At 40.7% G+C, this 17761-nt stretch overlaps 1 protein-coding gene across 1 annotated transcript in view; it reads left to right on the plus strand.

The window, feature by feature from the left end:
- Nucleotides 1-17761, plus strand: part of LOC140196052 (uncharacterized) — a 61828-nt gene that overhangs the window by 6827 nt on the left and 37240 nt on the right. The window contains exons 2-6 of the mRNA XM_072254759.1: nucleotides 32-162; nucleotides 3069-3127; nucleotides 3309-3461; nucleotides 8320-8533; nucleotides 17579-17716. Of these exons, the coding sequence (XP_072110860.1) occupies nucleotides 32-162; nucleotides 3069-3127; nucleotides 3309-3461; nucleotides 8320-8533; nucleotides 17579-17716 (695 nt within the window). The remainder of the gene's footprint in view (nucleotides 1-31; nucleotides 163-3068; nucleotides 3128-3308; nucleotides 3462-8319; nucleotides 8534-17578; nucleotides 17717-17761) is intronic.

Here is a 17761-nt window from a genome sequence, read left to right on the forward strand (position 1 = left end):
CTTATTATAAATACCTTCTCCTCTTCTAAAGCATCTATATCTGGAGGGTAACTTGCTTCAAGAATTACCAGAGGAACTGTTTGATCACCTGCCACGTCTTGTGTGGTTGGACTTAAGGAAGAACAGACTCCAGAAAATACCCGCTAGAATTGGAAATCACAGGTATGGAATCAGAATCCACTGGATTGGTTACAGGAGGGCATTACAGTTCATTCTATCATTGACTCCCAGTTGGTTGCTATTTCATTGAACCACTTCTCAAATGGCAATGTTCCCCTTAGTAGAATATTTACCTATCATTCATCATCAATATTCACAATAGTCACAATATATACAGACACTCCAGTGCCTGAAATCACATTATGGACATACAATCAATCTATGTGTATAACCTATCTTATGTATTTATATTTATTGTGTTTTTTATTATTGAGTTCTTTATCTTATTGTGTTTCTTTTGGTGCTGCAGCCGACCCAGAGTAACAATTATTTTATTCTCCTTTACACTTGTGTACTGAAAATAACATTAAACAATCTGGTACCTTGAATGAATAATAGTTTTTGTTTGCAAGTCCGTGGACTGGAAAATATATCTGTAAGCTCATATCTTTCAGACTGAGGGAGCAACAAAAATATATTTGAAAATATTATTGTTAAGATCTCCACTTCCCACTTCGAATCATCTTTTAAGACACCACTGATATCCTGAAGAATCATTGGTTCAAGAATATCTGGGAGCCCACCTTGCTGACATAAGTTTAAGCAAAGCGCACCCAGCTGTATCATGTACTCGCCGCTAACCCTGTCCCAGATGCTAGGAAAGAAATGACCTGAATAGTTGGAAAGGGTTCATCAGAATTTCCTTAGGTTACTAGGGAATGGCAGAAAAGTACTGATGGCATTGCTTGCATCCAGTAAAGCCAAAAATTTGTTGAAACCATCTGGTTCTGAACAAACAGGCCACTTTATTGCTCAGAGAGTGGGAGTTTATATAATCCACCACAGGTGACACATCAATCTTTTGCTATCATGGGAGAGATTAAAAGCATGTAAGTGAGATTTCCTGAAAAATCTAGGAGTAAATGATGGAATTGTTTTTGTATTGCATGTTTTCCACATATGGCAGTGGGTATGTTTTCACTTTGCTGACTTTTGAATTAAACCACAAAATTTTCTCATCATGTAGAACATTTCACTGTTGTCAACAGATCATTAAAAACTATACAGTTGAGGAGGCGGCCATTAAGCCTATCGTGGTTGTGCTACATCTTGGAATAAATCACCATTTAGATTCAGTCCTCTGGCAGACAACAGTTTGTGCGGCTTCAGAGCTGTGTGTCAGACTTAACTCTAAGCGGCACTGCGATCCCACAGGGGAATGTATTGGCTTCCTTCCTGTTTACCTTGTATACCTCGAACTTTAGGTACAACTCTAAGTCACGTCATCTGCAGAATTTCTGATGACTCAGCAATAGTTGGGTGTGTAAAGGAGGATGGGAGGTTGAATACAGGGTCCTGGTGGAGGACTTTGTCAAATGGTGTAAGCTGAATCATCTGCAGCTCACCATCAGTAAGACAAAGGAGATGGTGGTGGACTTTAGGAAGACTAAGCATGCATGCAGTGCTCCCTGTTACTATTGATGGTGAGGACCTATGAGTACCTGGGGGTGCACCTGGATGACAGACTTGAGTGGAAGACCAATACAAATGTTGTTTTCAAGAAAGGCCTGAGTCACCTCTACTTCCTGAGGAGACTGAGGTCCTTTGGAGTATGTAGGCCTCTCCTTCACATGTTCTACCAGTCTGTTGTTGGCAATACAGTCTTCTATGTGGTGGTGCACTGGGGCAATGACATTAACACAGGAGATGCCAACAGGCTCAATAAACTGATTAGAAAGGCTGGCTCTGCTATAGGAGTCAAACTGGATACACTGAAGGCTGTGGTAGAACAAAGGACTCTATGGAAAACCTTGGCAATTCTGGACAATGTTTCTAACCCTCTACATGCCACCTTGGCTGAATAGAGGAGCATTTTCAGTATAGACTTAGACAATTGCACTGCTCAAAAGAGTGCTATATGAAGTCATTCTTACCCTTGGCCATTAGTCTTTATAATGAGTCAACCTATAGCTGGGGAAGTGATGACACCCCTCCTGTTAGACTGTTTGAGGGAACTTATCTTTTAATATTTCTTACATCTCTTCCAATATTTGTATATCTGTGCACTTGTAATACTATTGTGACACTAATTTCCTTTGGGATCAATAAAGTATCTATCTATTGATCTATCTACTTCCTTCTTTCTACAGATTGTTCTGTTATGTGTGTACACAATTCCCATTTGAAAGTTACTATTGAACTACTTTCAACATTTTGCTGAACATTCAAATTTTAATTATAGTTTTTAAATTACTTAAATGAAGGGATCAATCTTGCATTCAGAATGTAAGTAATAAAAGAAATATGCCATTATAGTAAAACAGAAAATACATAACAGGCTAGGTAGCATGAAGGAAGAGTGAAATTGAGTTAATGTTCAGCTCAATTCCATTCTAGCAGAATTTCATAACATCGCTTTAGGCTAAATTGGGGGTTTGTTTCAGAAGTCCTGTTTCCAGAAATAATATTACTGGGTTGTTTCAAAATAAATGTTTTTAATTTATTGTTTTGACTCTAGTAGTTATTGTCTTGGTCATGAATCAGAGAATTATTGCAAATCTCTCTCTAAGACTAGAACATGCACAATAAGCTGATGCTTCATCATTTTACATAGGGAATAACAGCAATAATTTAAGAGTTGTCACCACCATGAATTATCTTGTTTAACCTCATCACTTAGGGGATTTTAATACTGATCGCTGAGCCTGTTTGGAATAGTGATAATATAAACTAGAAATATTTATGATTGCTATTATTTTTTGCAATTATCTGTATTCGATGTTCTCTTGTACTCAGAATGAGAAGAACACGAAGTACATATTTGTAGTAAAACAGAATATGCTTGGTACTCAGCATTTAAGCAATAGAATAAATTTAACATCTATTGTAATTAACGGGTTATTTTGCAGATGTCTTAGAACACTATTGTTGGAGACAAATCCACTCAGGGAGTTACCCGTGGAACTAGGTAAGTATTATTATATAATATTTTTGATTAAACCTATCATTTAATAATCTAGTGGAAAAGCATCTTGTTTCTATGTTTGTTTATTTTAGTTACTTTTGTGAGTATAGAATTTGAGATATTAAATTATCTTTTCACTGCACTGCCTCTTGCCATAACAAATTATTATGCTTCGTTTTTTCAGGAAATGTATCAACTCTTAAAGCGCTTAATCTGAGGAATTGTCCACTTCACTTTCCACCTTCAGATGTAGTGAATTTAGGCACACAAATTATACTTTCCTTTCTTCAAGAGCAGGCCACTAAATCTCTTTCTGAAACACTGAATCATGAAGCAGGTAAGACTTCGAATTATATTATTATTTTGAATGCTTTAAATTTAAGTAGGTATTATCCAAAGTGGAACCTTTTCTGTGCAAGGTGAATCCTGGGGCTTTGCATATCAGAACTCATGTAATAGAAATTACATAAGATGATCCATTTATCAAACATCAGTATTGACTCTTTTCTTCAGCAAACTATTCAATCCCTTTAAATTCTGAAGCCAACACCACTGAACTTACCTGAAAAATTTGTGAGGAAAGGTATGCACTGTTTGTAAAATATAACAAACTATGATTAATTATCAGAAGAAACCAGCAAGAACCATTATATAATCTACATAATGTTAAAATATCTAACAGTAAATTTAAAACCCAGCAAGAACCATTATATAATCTACATAATGTTAAAATATCTAACAGTAAATTTAAAACACCAATTTACTCTCAGTGGAGATATTGTCAAATAACTTTAAAAGTACAAACAAGAGAAAATCTGCAGATGCCATGAATGATTGATCTGCAGACCTACCATTCAGGGCCCAAACAGTCTTTCCAGGTGAGGCGACACTTCACCTGAGAGTCTTTTGGGGTTATATACTGTGTTCAGTGCTCCTGGTGTGACCTCTTGTATATCGGTGAGACCGGATGTAGATTGGGAGACCACTTCGCTGAGCACCTACGCTCCATCTGCCAGAAAAAGCAGGATCTCCCAGTGGCCACCCATTTAAATTCCACTTTCCATTCCCATTCCGATATGTCCGTCCATGGCCTCCTCCACTATCCTGATGAGGCCACACTTAGGTTGGAGGAACAACACATTATATTCTGTTTGGGTAGCCTCCAACCTGATGACATAAACATTGATTTCTCAAACTTTCATTAATGCCTCCACCACCCCCCCTTCACGATTTCCCATCCCTCTGTCCCTCTGTCATCTTATCTCCTTGCCCGCCCATCGCCTCCTCTGGTGCTTCTCCACCACACCCCTCCCTCTTTCTTCCATGGCCTTCTGTCTCTTTCACCAATCAACTACCCAGCTCTTTGCTTCATCACTCCCCCTCCGAGTTTCACCTATCACCTGGCGTTTCTCTCTCCCCTCCCCCCACTTTTCAAATATACCCTCTCCAGCCCTGCCAAAGGGTATCGGCCCGAAATGTCGACTGCATTTTTTTTTCCATAGATGCTGCCTGGCCTACTGAGTTCCTGCAGCAAATTGTGTGTGTTGCTCTAACTTTACAAGTATCCTATCTCCAATAAAAATCACTTTGTAACCATAAACACAAAATACTCTGCAGATGCTGGGGTCAAAGCAACACGCACAACATGCTGGAGGAACTCAGCAGGTCGGGCAGCATCTGTGGAAACGAACAGTCAACGTTTCAGGCTGAGACCCTTTGTCAGGACTGAAGAGGGAAGGGGCAGGGGCCCTATAAAGAAGGTGGGGGAGGATGGGAAGGAGAAGGCTGGTAGGTGCAACCAACTGTTAGGATACGGTATTCTCTCTTTTTATTGATGCTGTCTGATTTACATTACCTACTGTGCTACAAAATTATTAATCACATATCAAATGTTAATTTATGTAACACTTGCTACACTTGCATGAATTCTTTTGAGAATTAATATATTGCCAGAGAGGAAATCAATGTACTTGCCATGCTGCTTGTCCCACTGAATTCCTCCAATGTTTTGTTTATTGGCCTAAAGCATACCCTGTTTCAGCCTATCACAAGACAAGTTTGCAATTAATATTTGCGCAGGGTCGGTCTTCTTTTCGTCTACCAGACGAAATCTTAATGAATGAAGCTTAGTGTTTTTATTTTGACCTAATACATAAGAGAACTGTATTGTTCTTTCCAGTATAGCAGGATTGTTTTTTCAATCTGAATGAAAAACGTCCAAAACATCCTAACACAGTTGTTCAAGAATCACTAGATCTGGAATGATTCTGGAAGACTAGAAAATTGCAAATGTCACTCCAATCTTCAAGGAGGGAGAGAGGCAGAAAAAAGGAAACGATAGGCTAGTGTTGTCTGACCTCAGTGGTTGGGAAGATGTTGGAGCCGATTATTAAGGATGAGTTCTAAGGCTACATGGAGGCACATGATAAAATTAGGCCGTAGTCAGCATAGTTTCCTCAAGGGAAAATCTTGCCTGACAATTCTTTTGGAATTCTTTGAAGAAGTAACAAGCAGGATAGACAAAAGGGAATTGGTACTTGGATCTTTAGAAGGCCTTTGACAAGGTGCCACACATGTATTACAGAAAAGATTCTAGCAGCGATAAAGCAGTAGCTGATTGGCAGGAAGCAAAGATTTGGGATTAGTGGAAATAAAGGGAGCCTTTTCTGATTGGCTGCCAGTGACTAGTGGTGTTCCACAGGGGTCTGTGCTGAGACCAATTCTTTTTATGTTAAATCTCAGTGATTTGGATGATGGAATTGATGGCTTTCTTGCAAAGTTTGCAGATGATATGAAGATAGGTGGAGAGGCAGGTAGTCTTGAGGAAGCAGAGAGCCTGCAGAAGGACTTAGGCAGATTAGGAGAAGGGGCAAAGAAATAGCAGATGGAATACCCAATGTCAGGAATTGAATGGCCGTGCACTTTGGTAGAAGAAATCTTCTAAATGGAGAGAAAATACTGAAAAGCTGAGGTGCAAAGAGACTTGGCAATCCTTGTGCAGGATTCCCTAAACTTTAATTTGCAGTTTGAGTCTGTGGTGAGGAAGGCAAATGCAATGTTAGCATTCATTTCAAGAGGACTAGAATATAAAAGCAAGGATGTAATGTTGAGACTTTATAAAGCACGGGTGAGGTCTCACTTGGAGTATTGTGAGCAGTTTTAGGCATTTTATCTTAGAAAGGATGTGCTGAAACTGAAAAGGGTCCAAAGGAGGTTCACAAAAATGATTTCAAGATTGAAAGGCTTGTTATATGCAGACCGTTTGATGTCTCCGGGTCTGTATTCACTAGAATTCAGAAGAATGAGGGGGTGACTTCATTGAAACCTATCGAATGGAGAAAGGCCTTGATAGAGTGGATGTGGAGAGGATGTTTCCCATGGTGGGAGAGTCTAAGATCAGAGGAGAGCATCCTTTTAGAATAGAGATGAACCTCAGAATAGAGAGCGTCCTCTTAGAATAGAGATGAGGAGGAATTTCTTTAGCCAGAGGGTGGTGAATCTGTGAAATTCTTTGTCACAGGCAGCTGTGGAGGTCTAGTCTTTATGCAGACACCCCACCTCTCCTGGAAGTTCCGGGAGTCTCCCACATATTAATAGTAGCTCCCTGACACCCGCAAATTATATACAATATCCCGGAAATGAGAGGGAGAGCGGGAGCAGGGAAGTGAGCATCCTGATTGGTCTCTCTTTGTGCTAAGTAGACCAATCACTTTTCTCTGTAGGCGGGCTTTATAGTCGACCTCTGTCTCTCCATCAGTTCAGTTTAGTGTCCTGCACCGCCATGGCAGAGTGTTTCAAAAAAATATATAAAACGCACTTCACCCCAGACTACACTGAAGTGTACCCCTGCCTAATAGGGGTCAAAAATAATGACAGTGTTGCTCGCTGCACTGTTTGCAACAGTGACTTTTCTATTGCCCATGGTGGGTTAGGACTGTAAAAGACATGTTGAGGTGATTTAACATGTGTCATTCGTTCATTAGCATAGCTAACATTATTTAAACCAGCTGGCTAGCTGCTAAGGAGCTATTCTACTGATGTCCTACGTGATGAGGCCAAACTCCCTGTAGATGTGCTTAAAGTTGTGATAGAATTAAAAACGACTCCATGATAATATATAAGTACTTATTGTAAAGTCACATTTTCTGCATATAGCCAGTTTACAGATTATAGATTGGTTTACAGATTAGACAAAATCACTAAAAGTATTACATAAAACAATATAATAGGGATACACCTTATGTTTTTGTTTCTTTTAGGGACCACAACATATTAGAGAGGCTAATTGCAGGGAAGTAAATAGTTTCAATATGTGTGAAATAAATTGTTGTGTTCTTTCATAATCAAATATCCCATATACATGCGCCCTTGGAGGTCGACTGGGGTGGGGGGAGGGGGAGGTATATGGGGTTGCAGGGGGTGGGGGTGCTACCTCCCTGAAATGGTGGTGCTACATCCCTGGCAGGGTGGGATGTCTGTTTATGTATATTTAAGGCAGAGGTTGCTAGATTCTTGATTGGTTAGGACATGAAGGGATACTGGGAGAAAGCAGGAGTTTGGGGCTGAGAGGAAATGATGAAATGGTGGAGCAGACTTATCGTTCCTGGACCAAGACTGCTGCTGGATTGCTTTCAGTCAATAACTTACTTAATTTCAAGTTAACACCAATGTTCAACATTGTTTAACTAAACATTCAAATGATCCAGTGCAGAATGTGTTGGAACATCTGCACCCAACCAACTAACTGAAATATTTAGTTAAAACTAGGACAAGTGGGAGAAACTTTTCAAAAAAAAAAAGTAGAAAAAATGCTTTTGACAGATCCAATACAAATCACATAAGAAGCAAGTTACTGATTGTGGCTATTGTTCTATTTTCACTCATTCTGTGTGCTCACTGAAGATGAATTTCACCTTGTTTATGCTAACCATCTAAAATTAGTTATATCTTGTCAGCAGACTTTTGTAATTGGTTAATGGCAGAACTGGTTTTTATCTGAATTTCTATTTTGTTTTGTCAGGATAGTGAGTCATTTTGCAAATCACTGTGGCCTATTAGCAAAACAGTTTTTTTTAAATAACCGTAAGGAACGCTCTCTCATTGGTTTAAATTTCAAGGAGTAAAGATCTTCTATAACAGTATACAATCTTTTATTGCTTTATTGACGGTACTAGTTTCTTTCTTATGTTCTTCAGATCCCAATCACTCCATCACAAAATCAAATCGGCATCGTAAAGTAATAAAGATACGTAATTCACTGCAGGGTCATTCCAATACCCAGAGTGGACATAAACTTCCAAGTCCCACAGATTCATTAATATCGATCCAAGGTCAAACACTTCATCACAAGTTCATTCATAATCCTGTGCTCTGCAACAATGTAAACAACAGAAAAAATATTGTACAAAGGTATGCGATATTTTATCATGCAAATTAGCAATTATGTAATTATTGTAATAATGAATGCAATCTGAAAGCAAATAACAAAAGAAAAATTAATAATTTTAGCAGTTCTAACAAATGGTCTCCAACTTGAAATGGTAACTCTGTTTCTGGCCCCGTGAATGCTGCCTTACCTGTTGAGTGTTTTGGTCATATCTTACTTTTATTTCAGGTTTCTTGCATCAGCAGTATTTAAATTTCATACTTTTTATAATCAATTCAATGTAAATCATTGTTTAAACCAATTTCATAAATTGCAGAAGCTCCGTAAGTCACAATTTCCATCCATGTTCTTGATGTCCGCAAACTCTCTACCCTTCAGGATAGACCATTGTGGTTCAAGGTGGCAGCTCACCCACCTTCTTAATAGCAGAGGTGGGTAATGAATCCCATTATGAGCAACAACTTCTATCCTTCCAGCAATGACTCAATCACTTTAATAAATAAGACATTAATATAAATAGACAATTGCTAACATATTTCCATTGCTACGTTATACAATTCTAAATGTCTACTCATTTCCTTAATTCAAAATTTTTATCTTAAGAAGCTACTTCTTTCATCTACATGTTCATTCAGATTTCTTAATTGAATGTAATATAATGATGAACATTAAAAATGCTGAAAGATCTCAGTACATTACACACCATGGTAGGTGACTGTCAGGAAAAATGGAAATGTGAATAGGCAGTTAGTGCAGAGCACCCCTGTGGCCGTTCCCCTGAAAAATAAGTATACTGCTTTGGATACTGTTGTGGGAGATGACCTCCCAGGGGAATGCTCGGAGGCCGGGTTACTGGCACTGAGCACAGGTCCGTGGTGCAGAAGGGAAAGACGGAGAAGAGGGGAGCAGTAGCGATAGGAGACTCAATAGTCGAGGAACAGACTGGAAATTCTGTGGACGTGAACAGGACACCCGAATGGTATATTGTCTCCCAGGTACCAGGCTCAGGGACATCTTGGATTATGTCCACAGCATTTTGGGGACGGAGGGAGAGCAGCCAGATACCTTGGTATGTATAGGTACCAATGACATAGGAAGATAAAGCAAAGAGGTCCTGAAAAGAGAATTTAGAGAGCTAGGTAGAAAGCTGAGAAGCAGGACCTCCCGGGTAGTAATCTCTGGATTGCTGCCTGTGCCATGCGACAGTGAGGGTAGAAACAGGATATCTTGGCAAACAAATGTGTGGCTGAGAAGCTGGTTCAGGGGCAGAGCTTCAGGTTCTTGGATCATCAGAATCTCTTCTGGGGGGAGGTATGACCTGTTGAAAAGTGATGGATTGCACATGAACCCAAGGGACCCAATATTCTCACGGGAAGGTTTGTTAGAGCTGTTGGGGAGGGTTTAAACTTATTTGGCAGGGGGGTGGGAACCAGAGTGAATGGACTCAGGATAGGACGGATGGTAAAGCAGCAAAGGTAGCGTGCAGTCAGACTGTCAGGAAGGGCAGGCAGATGATTGGACAAAATTGTAGCTACCAGGGTGAGTATCAGTACATTAAGGATGCAGAATCAAAAAGAGTAGCAAATACAGTACTCGAAGTGTTTATATCTCAATGCACGGAGTATAAGAAGTAAGGTGGATGCTGGATGATCTTGTTGCATTATTACGGATTGCCAGGTATGATGTTGTGGCCATCACTGAATCATGGCTGAAGGATGGTTGCAGTTAGGAGCTGAATGTCCAAGATTACAGCTTGTACCAGAGGTATAGGAAGATAGGCAGAGGGGATGACGTAAAGAATGGCATCAACTTAGTGAAAAGATGTGATATAGGATTGGAAAATGTTGAATCGTTGTGGGGTGAGTTAAGAAACTGCAAGTGTAAAAGGACCCTGATGACAGTTATATACAGACCTCCCAGCAGTAGCTGGGATGTGGACAACAGATTACACCAGAAAATAGGAAAGGCATGTCAAAAGGACAATGTTATGACAGTCATGGGAGACTTCAACATGCAGGTCAATTGGGAAAATTAGGTTGGATCGCAAGACAGTGAATTTGTTGAATGCCTATGAGGTGGCTTTGTAGAGCAGTTTGTCATTGACCCTACCAGGGGATCAGCTACAGCTACACTGGATTGGGTGTTATGTACTGAATCGGAGGTGATTAGGGAGCTTAAGGTGAAAGAACCCTTAGGAGACAGTGATCACAATGTGTTTGATTTCAACTTGGTATTTGATAAGGAGGAAGCAAGGTCTGACGTCACAGTATTTCAGTTGAGTAAAGGAAAGTACAGTGGTATAAGAGAGGAGTTGGCCAAAATAAATTGGAATTGGATGACAGCAGAGCAGCAATGGCATGAGTTTCTGGGAAAAATGAGGAAGGTGCAGGATAGATGTATTCCAAAAACAAAGAAATACTCAAAATAGTACAACCGTGGCTGACAAGGGAAGTGAAGGCTAATGTAAAAGCAAAAGAGAGGGCATACAACAAAGCCAAAATTAGTGGGAAGACAGAGGATTGGTAAGCTTTTAAAAACCTATAGAGTCACTAAAAGAATTATTAGGAGGAAAAAGATGAAATATGAAAGCAAGCTAGCAAACAATATCAAAGTAGACAATAAAAGCTTTATCAAGTATGAAAAAAAATTGAGAGATGAGAGTAGATATAGGACCACTAAAAACTGAGGTCAGAGAAATAAAAATGCGGAACAATGAGATGGCTGATGAACTAATTGAGTGTTTTGCATCAGTTTTCACTGTGGAAGACACTAGCAGTGTGCCAGATGTTGATGGGTGTGAGGGAAGAGAAGTGAATGCAGTTACTATTACAAGGAGAAAGTGCTCAAAAAGCTGAAAGACCTAAGGATACATAAGTCACTGGACCAGATGAATTGCATCCTAGGGTTTTGAAAGAGGTAGTGGTAGAAATTGGGAAGGCATTAGTAATGATCTTTCAAAAATCATTAGACTCTGGCATGGTGCCTGAGAACTGGAAAATTGCAAATGTCACTTCACTATTTAAGAAACGAGAAAGGCAGCAGAAAGGAAATTATACGCCAGTTAGCCTGACCTCAGTGGTAGGGAAGATGTTGCAGTCACTTGTTAAGGATGAGGTTATGGAATACCTGGAGAGACAGGACAAATTAGGACAAAGTCAGCATGGTTTCCTTAAGGAAAATCTTGCCTGTTGAAAACACAAAATAATCTGCAGATGCTGGGGTCAAAGCAACACTCACAAAACGCTGGAGGAACTCAGCAGGTCGGGCAGCATCCGTGGAAATGATCAGTCAACGTTTTGGGCCGGAACCCTTCATCAGGACTGTAGAGGGAAGGGGCAGAGGCCCTATTAAGAAGGTGGGGGGAGGGTGGGAAGGAAAAGGCTGGTAGGTTCCAGGTGAAAAACCAGTAAGGGGAAAGATAAAGGGGTGGGGGAGGGGAAGCAGGGAGGGGATCGGCAGGAAAGGTGAAGAAGGAATAGGGGAAAACACAATGGGTAGTAGAAGGAGGCGGAACCATGAAGGAGGTGATAGGCAGCTGGGGGAGGGGGCAGAGTGACATAGGGATAGGGGAAGGGAGGGGGATGGAATTACCAGAAGTTGGAGAATTCTATGTTCATGGCAGGGGGCTGGAGACTACCTAGATGGTATATGAGGTGTTGCTCCTCCAACCTGAGTTTAGTCTCATCATGGCAGTAGAGGAGGCCATGTATGGACATATCTGAATGGGAGTATCCCTGTAAGCGTAAGTGCTACACTTGTCCCTACACCTCCTCCCTTACCACCATTCAGGGCCCCAAACAGTCCTTCCAAGTGAGGCAACACTTCACTTGTGAGTCTGTTGGGGTCATCTATTTCATCCGGTGCTCCCGGTGCGGCCTCCTCTACACTGGTGAAACCCGACGCAGATTGGTGGACCACTTCGTCGAGAATCTCCGCTCCATCCGCCGCAACAGACAAGACCTCCCAGTAGCCACCTACTTCAACTCTGCTTCCCACTCCCATTCAGATATGTCCATACATGGCCTCCTCTACTGCCATGATGAGGCTAAATTCAGGTTGGAGGAGCAACACCTCATATACCGTCTAGGTAGTTTCCAGCCCCTTGGTATGAACGTAGAATTCTCCAACTTCCGGTAATTCCCTCCCCTTCCCTTCCTCTATCCCTATGTCACTCTGCCCCCTCCCCCAGCTGCCTATCACCTCCCTCATGGTTCCATCCCCTTCTACTACCCATTGTGTTTTCCCCTATTCCTCCTTCACCTTTCCTGCCTATCACCTCCCTGCTTCTCCTCCTCCACCCCTTTATCTTTCCCCTTACTGGTTTTTCACCTGGAACCTACCAGCGTTCTCCTTCCCACCCTCCCCCTACCTTCTCTCTAGAGCCTCTGCCCCTTCCCTCTACAGTCCTGACGAAGGGTTCTGACCCAAAACGTTGACGGATTGTTTCCACGGATGCTGCCCAACCTGCTGAGTTCCTCCAGCATTTTGTGAGTGTTATCTTACCTGTTGAACCTGTTGGAATTCTGTGAGGAGATTACATGTAGGATCAATAAAGAGGATGCAATGGATGTTGTATATTTTGACTTTCAGAAGGCCTTTGCCACATATGAGGCTGCTTACCAAGTTAAGAGCCCATGGTATTACAGGAAAGTTATTGGTATGGTTAGAGCATTGGCTGATTGCTAGGAGGCAGTGAGTGGAAATAAAAGGATCCTTTTCTGGTTGGCTGCCAGTGAGTAGTGGTGTTCCGCAGGGTTGGTGTTGGGACCACTTCTTCTTAAACTGTATATCAATGATTTAGATGATGGATTAGATGGCTTTGTTGCCAAGTTTCCAGATGATACAAAGAGTGATGGAGGAGCAGGTAGTGTTAAGGAAACAGGTAGGCTGCAGAAGCACTTAGACAGATTAGGAGAATGGACAAGAGCTTGGCAAATGAAATACAACTTTGGAAAATGCATGGTCATGCACTTTGGTAGTAGAAATAAATGTGCAGACTATTTTCTAAATGGGGAGAAAATCCAAAAATCTAGATGTAAAGGGACTGGGGAGTCTTTGTGCAAAACAACCTAAAGGTTAACTTGCAGGTAGAGTCGGTGGTGAGGAAGGCAAATGCAATGTTAGAATTCATTTCTAGAGGTCTGGAATACAAGAGCAGGGATATGCACTGAGGCTTTATAAGGCACTGATGAGGCCTCACCTTGAGCATTGTGAATAGTTTTAGGCTCCTCATCTAAGAAAAGAGGTGCTGGCATTGGAGAGGGTTCAGAGGAGGTTCACAAGGATGATTCCGGGAATGAAAGGTTTATCATTCAAGGAAGGTTTGATAGCTCTGGGTCTGTACTCGCTGAAATTCAGAAGGATGAGGGTGATCTCATGGAAACCTTTCGAATGTTGAAAGGTCGAGACAGAGTAAATGTTTCCCATGGTGAGAGAGTCTAGGACAAGAGGGCACAGCCTCTGGATAGAGGGCCGTCCATTTAAAAAAGATGTGGAGAAATTTCTTTCACAAGAGGGGGGTGAATTTGTGGAATTTGCCACACGCCGCTGTGAAGGCAGGTCATTGGGTGTGTTTAAAGCGAAGTTTGATAGATTCTTGATTTGACATGGCATCAAAGGTTATGGAGAGAAGCCTGGGAAGTGGGGCTGAGGAGGGGAAAAAGAGGATCAGTCTTGATTGAATGGCGGAGCAGACTTGACGGGCCAAATGAACTAATTCTGCTCCTCTGACTTATGGTCTAATACAGATACAAAATTGCCATCGATCTGTTTCGCAGACAAACAAGCCTTTTAGTATTAATGTTCTTCAATAACTTGAGGTTCTGATTGTAATTAGTGCCAAAATATTTTCTTTTTGCAAAGGAAACCTGCCAAGTTTGACATAAGTTTATTAGTCCCAGTCTCATATGTAGTTCGCTAGGTGCATGTTCGTATTCCACTGCCACCACCCTTCCACTCCTGCACATGTGAGCATTGCATCGCTGTTGGTGTGGGTGTCTCTCCAAGGTACATCAAGCCTGCTAGCCTAGAAAGTTTAATAAAATTTTACAAGGGAGGGTCACTTCAGTTTTCAAGGATTTTTTTGCCTTTTGATTTTGTTATCATTTCTATCTGGCTTATGACTTCATAGACACAGGCACCAAACTAAAAGAACATCAAACACCATGCTGTAATGATGCCTTGTGCATCATAGCAGCTGATAGATAACCAGCAGAATGCTCTGTAGTCTCTTGGAAATCAGATCAGAAAATAAAATCAAAGTCATATTTTTCCAAACGTCTTCTCAAAATATGTTCAGTGATTGCATTACTTTTGGTAAGCTAGCAAAGTACTTGACACTGGAGAAGATTTGTTAGTGGACCTCTAACCTTGGTGCTTAAATTCATTTTCGATTTAGGTGATCAAATATTTGATTTTAAACTACATAGTCACTTAAAAGAAAATTGCTACAATGAGGGGCTTTATTTAATTTAATTGGTTACTTAACGAGGTTTTTTTGCTGCAGTGAAGGATAAGGTACAGTGAAAAACCTCTATCGTCTTACAAGTCCATGGTAGCATAGCAGTTAGCATGAAGCTATTACAGCTCGGGGCGTTTCAGAGTTCAATTCCCATGCCATTCTGTAAGCAGTCTCTGTATGCCCTCCTTGCGAAATGCATGGATCTTCTCTGGGTCTTCTGGTTTCCTCCTACAGTCCAAAGGTGTACCAGGGAGGTTAATCTGTCATTGTAATTTGTCCCTTGATTTATTTAGGGTTAATTGGGTTTGTCGGGGGTTACAAAGCCCCTCGGAAGGCCCTACTCTAGGCTGTACCATTAAATAAATATATAAGTATGCCCATAAGAACATGAAGGTAGTATAAAGGAAAAGCAGTAACAGAGGGAAGAATATAGTGCTACTGTTACAATTGTAGAGAAAGTGTACTGCTGGAACACAGTAAGGTGTAAGGGCCGTCATGAGGTAGATTGTGATCTTTAACATTCAAGGAAGTCCATTTAAAAGTCTTCTAACAGTGGGATACAAGCAGTGCATGCTTTCAAGCTTTTCTATCTTCTGCCTGATGGAAGGAACCGGAAGAGAGAATGTCCGGAGTCTTTGATTACTGGCTGCTTTTCTGAGGTGATTGAGAAGTGAGAAGTTTAGACAGAGTCCGTGGAGGGAAAGCTGATTTTCATTATGGGCTGAGCTGCATCAATAACATTCTGCATTTTCTTGTGGTCTTGGGTAGAGCCGTTATCATACCAATCTGTCATACGTCCAGATCAGATACTTTCATTGGTGCACTTATAAAAAATCAGGGACCTACTATATTTCCTTGGTCTTCCGAGAAGCCTAGCCTCCTGAGCATAGAGGTTCCGGTGTGCTCTCTTGGTTGCATTTAACTATCTTTTTGATCAGGTTATGGGGAAATCTTTTAAAGAAATAAACAATTTTGTTTTAAAAAAAATCTGTCCGGTATCTGCACTTTTTTTTTATCAGATCACAGTAGCTATTGGATGAATTGTAAGTTTCAGTCTGTAGGCTTCAGTTGCTAGAAGGTGGGTACATTGTTTTTGATTTACTGCCCCTTTACTGGGAGGAGATTGACTAGCTTCTGACATTTCTCATCAGCTATAATAACTAGAATCCCCTTAAAAGTTGAGACTTGCTGTGCCTCCCACTCTATGAATTTTCATATAACTAAGCGTTCACTAAGAACTAAACCATTTTGTCATATGGAGGAGACCTGTACAATAACCTGCTTTGATCTGCAGCTGCTTCAGACTTAATGAAATTCTCAATCACTGTGCAATGCGGATAAATGTGAGGTTATCCACTTTGGTGGCAAAAACAAGAAGGCAGATTATTGTCTGAATAGCGTGGGATTAGAAAAGTGAGAGGTGAAGCAGCTCTTGTGCAGCCCTGACAATGAAAATAAGTACACAGGCACAGCAGAAGGTTATGAAGGCAGATGCTATGTTGGCCTTCACAGCAAGAGGAATTAAGTACTAGAGCAGAGATATCTTATTGCACTTGTACAGGCCCTTAGAGAGAGCAGTTGATTTCTTCATAGAGACATGGAATCAGACATTCATCCAGCTTGGAACAGGCTCTTTGTCCCATCAAGTCTGCACTGACCTTTAAGCACCCATTAAAGCTAATCCTGCACTAGTCCCTTTTTATTAACTCCAGATTCTGCTCATCTAGCTCCCAAATTATATTACACACCTACATAGAAGGGGCAGGTTGACTTACTAACTTTTACACCTTGGCATGTGGGAGACCACTGTAGCGTTCAAAGGAAAGTCCTGCAGTCACCAGGAGAATGTGCAAGTTGTACTCAGGAAAAAACAGGGCTCAGGATTGAACACTATTAGTTTCACTGCTGTGTTGTTTTATTGAAGGAAGGACGTTTGTGTTATGGAGGGTGTGCGGCAGGCTTCATCGGATTGATTCCTGGAATGAAAAGATTGAATAATAAAGAGAGATTAGGAATAGAGTTTAAATTCACTATAGTTTAAAAGAATAAAAGGGGATGTCATTGAAATTTATGAAATCCTGATGGAACTAGATCCAAAAAGTAGGTTAAGGAATCCAGGAATCATGCCTTAAGAAATTAGGATAAGCCGTTTAGCATTGAGATGAGGAAAATTTTCTTCAATCAAAGAGTGGTGAAACTGTGAAAGTTTTTACAACAGAAGGCAATTAAAACCAAATTCTCAAATATATTCCAGGAAGAATTTTGTATAGCATGAATGGATAAAGTGATGAATGGATATGGGGTAAAGGCTAGGACCAGGATACTGAATATGATTAATTAGCCATGATCATATGAAATGGCAGATCAGGCTCGAATGATTCAATGATTTACACCTGGTCTTAACCTCTTTGTCCATTTCTATTTCTATAGAACATAATTGCAATATAACAATAGTAATTTGGCAGCTCCTATCACCTACTGGATTTTCTTTTCTTTGAGCTTGTGTATGCCTGTTCAATTAGAGATCAGTTTCAACTAAGTATCTTAGCTATTCTCTTTGCTGTTTTGAAGGCTGTCTTCATAAGCTAATTAAATATTATATTCACAGTGGTGACTACAGGCAAAACTTTGATATTAAAGCAAACACCAATGGAAACTTGCATCAGAAGAGAATAATTAAAGAGAAAAATCTTCCTGCTTTCAGTGAATTGTTGGCAAAGCGAGACTACGCAGAACAAATCCAAAGGTGAGCATATGATTAAATGTGGCCTCTGAAATCCATATGTTGAAG

Source organism: Mobula birostris, chromosome 4 (genome assembly GCF_030028105.1).
Source record: "Mobula birostris isolate sMobBir1 chromosome 4, sMobBir1.hap1, whole genome shotgun sequence".
In the NCBI taxonomy this organism is placed as follows: domain Eukaryota; kingdom Metazoa; phylum Chordata; class Chondrichthyes; order Myliobatiformes; family Myliobatidae; genus Mobula; species Mobula birostris.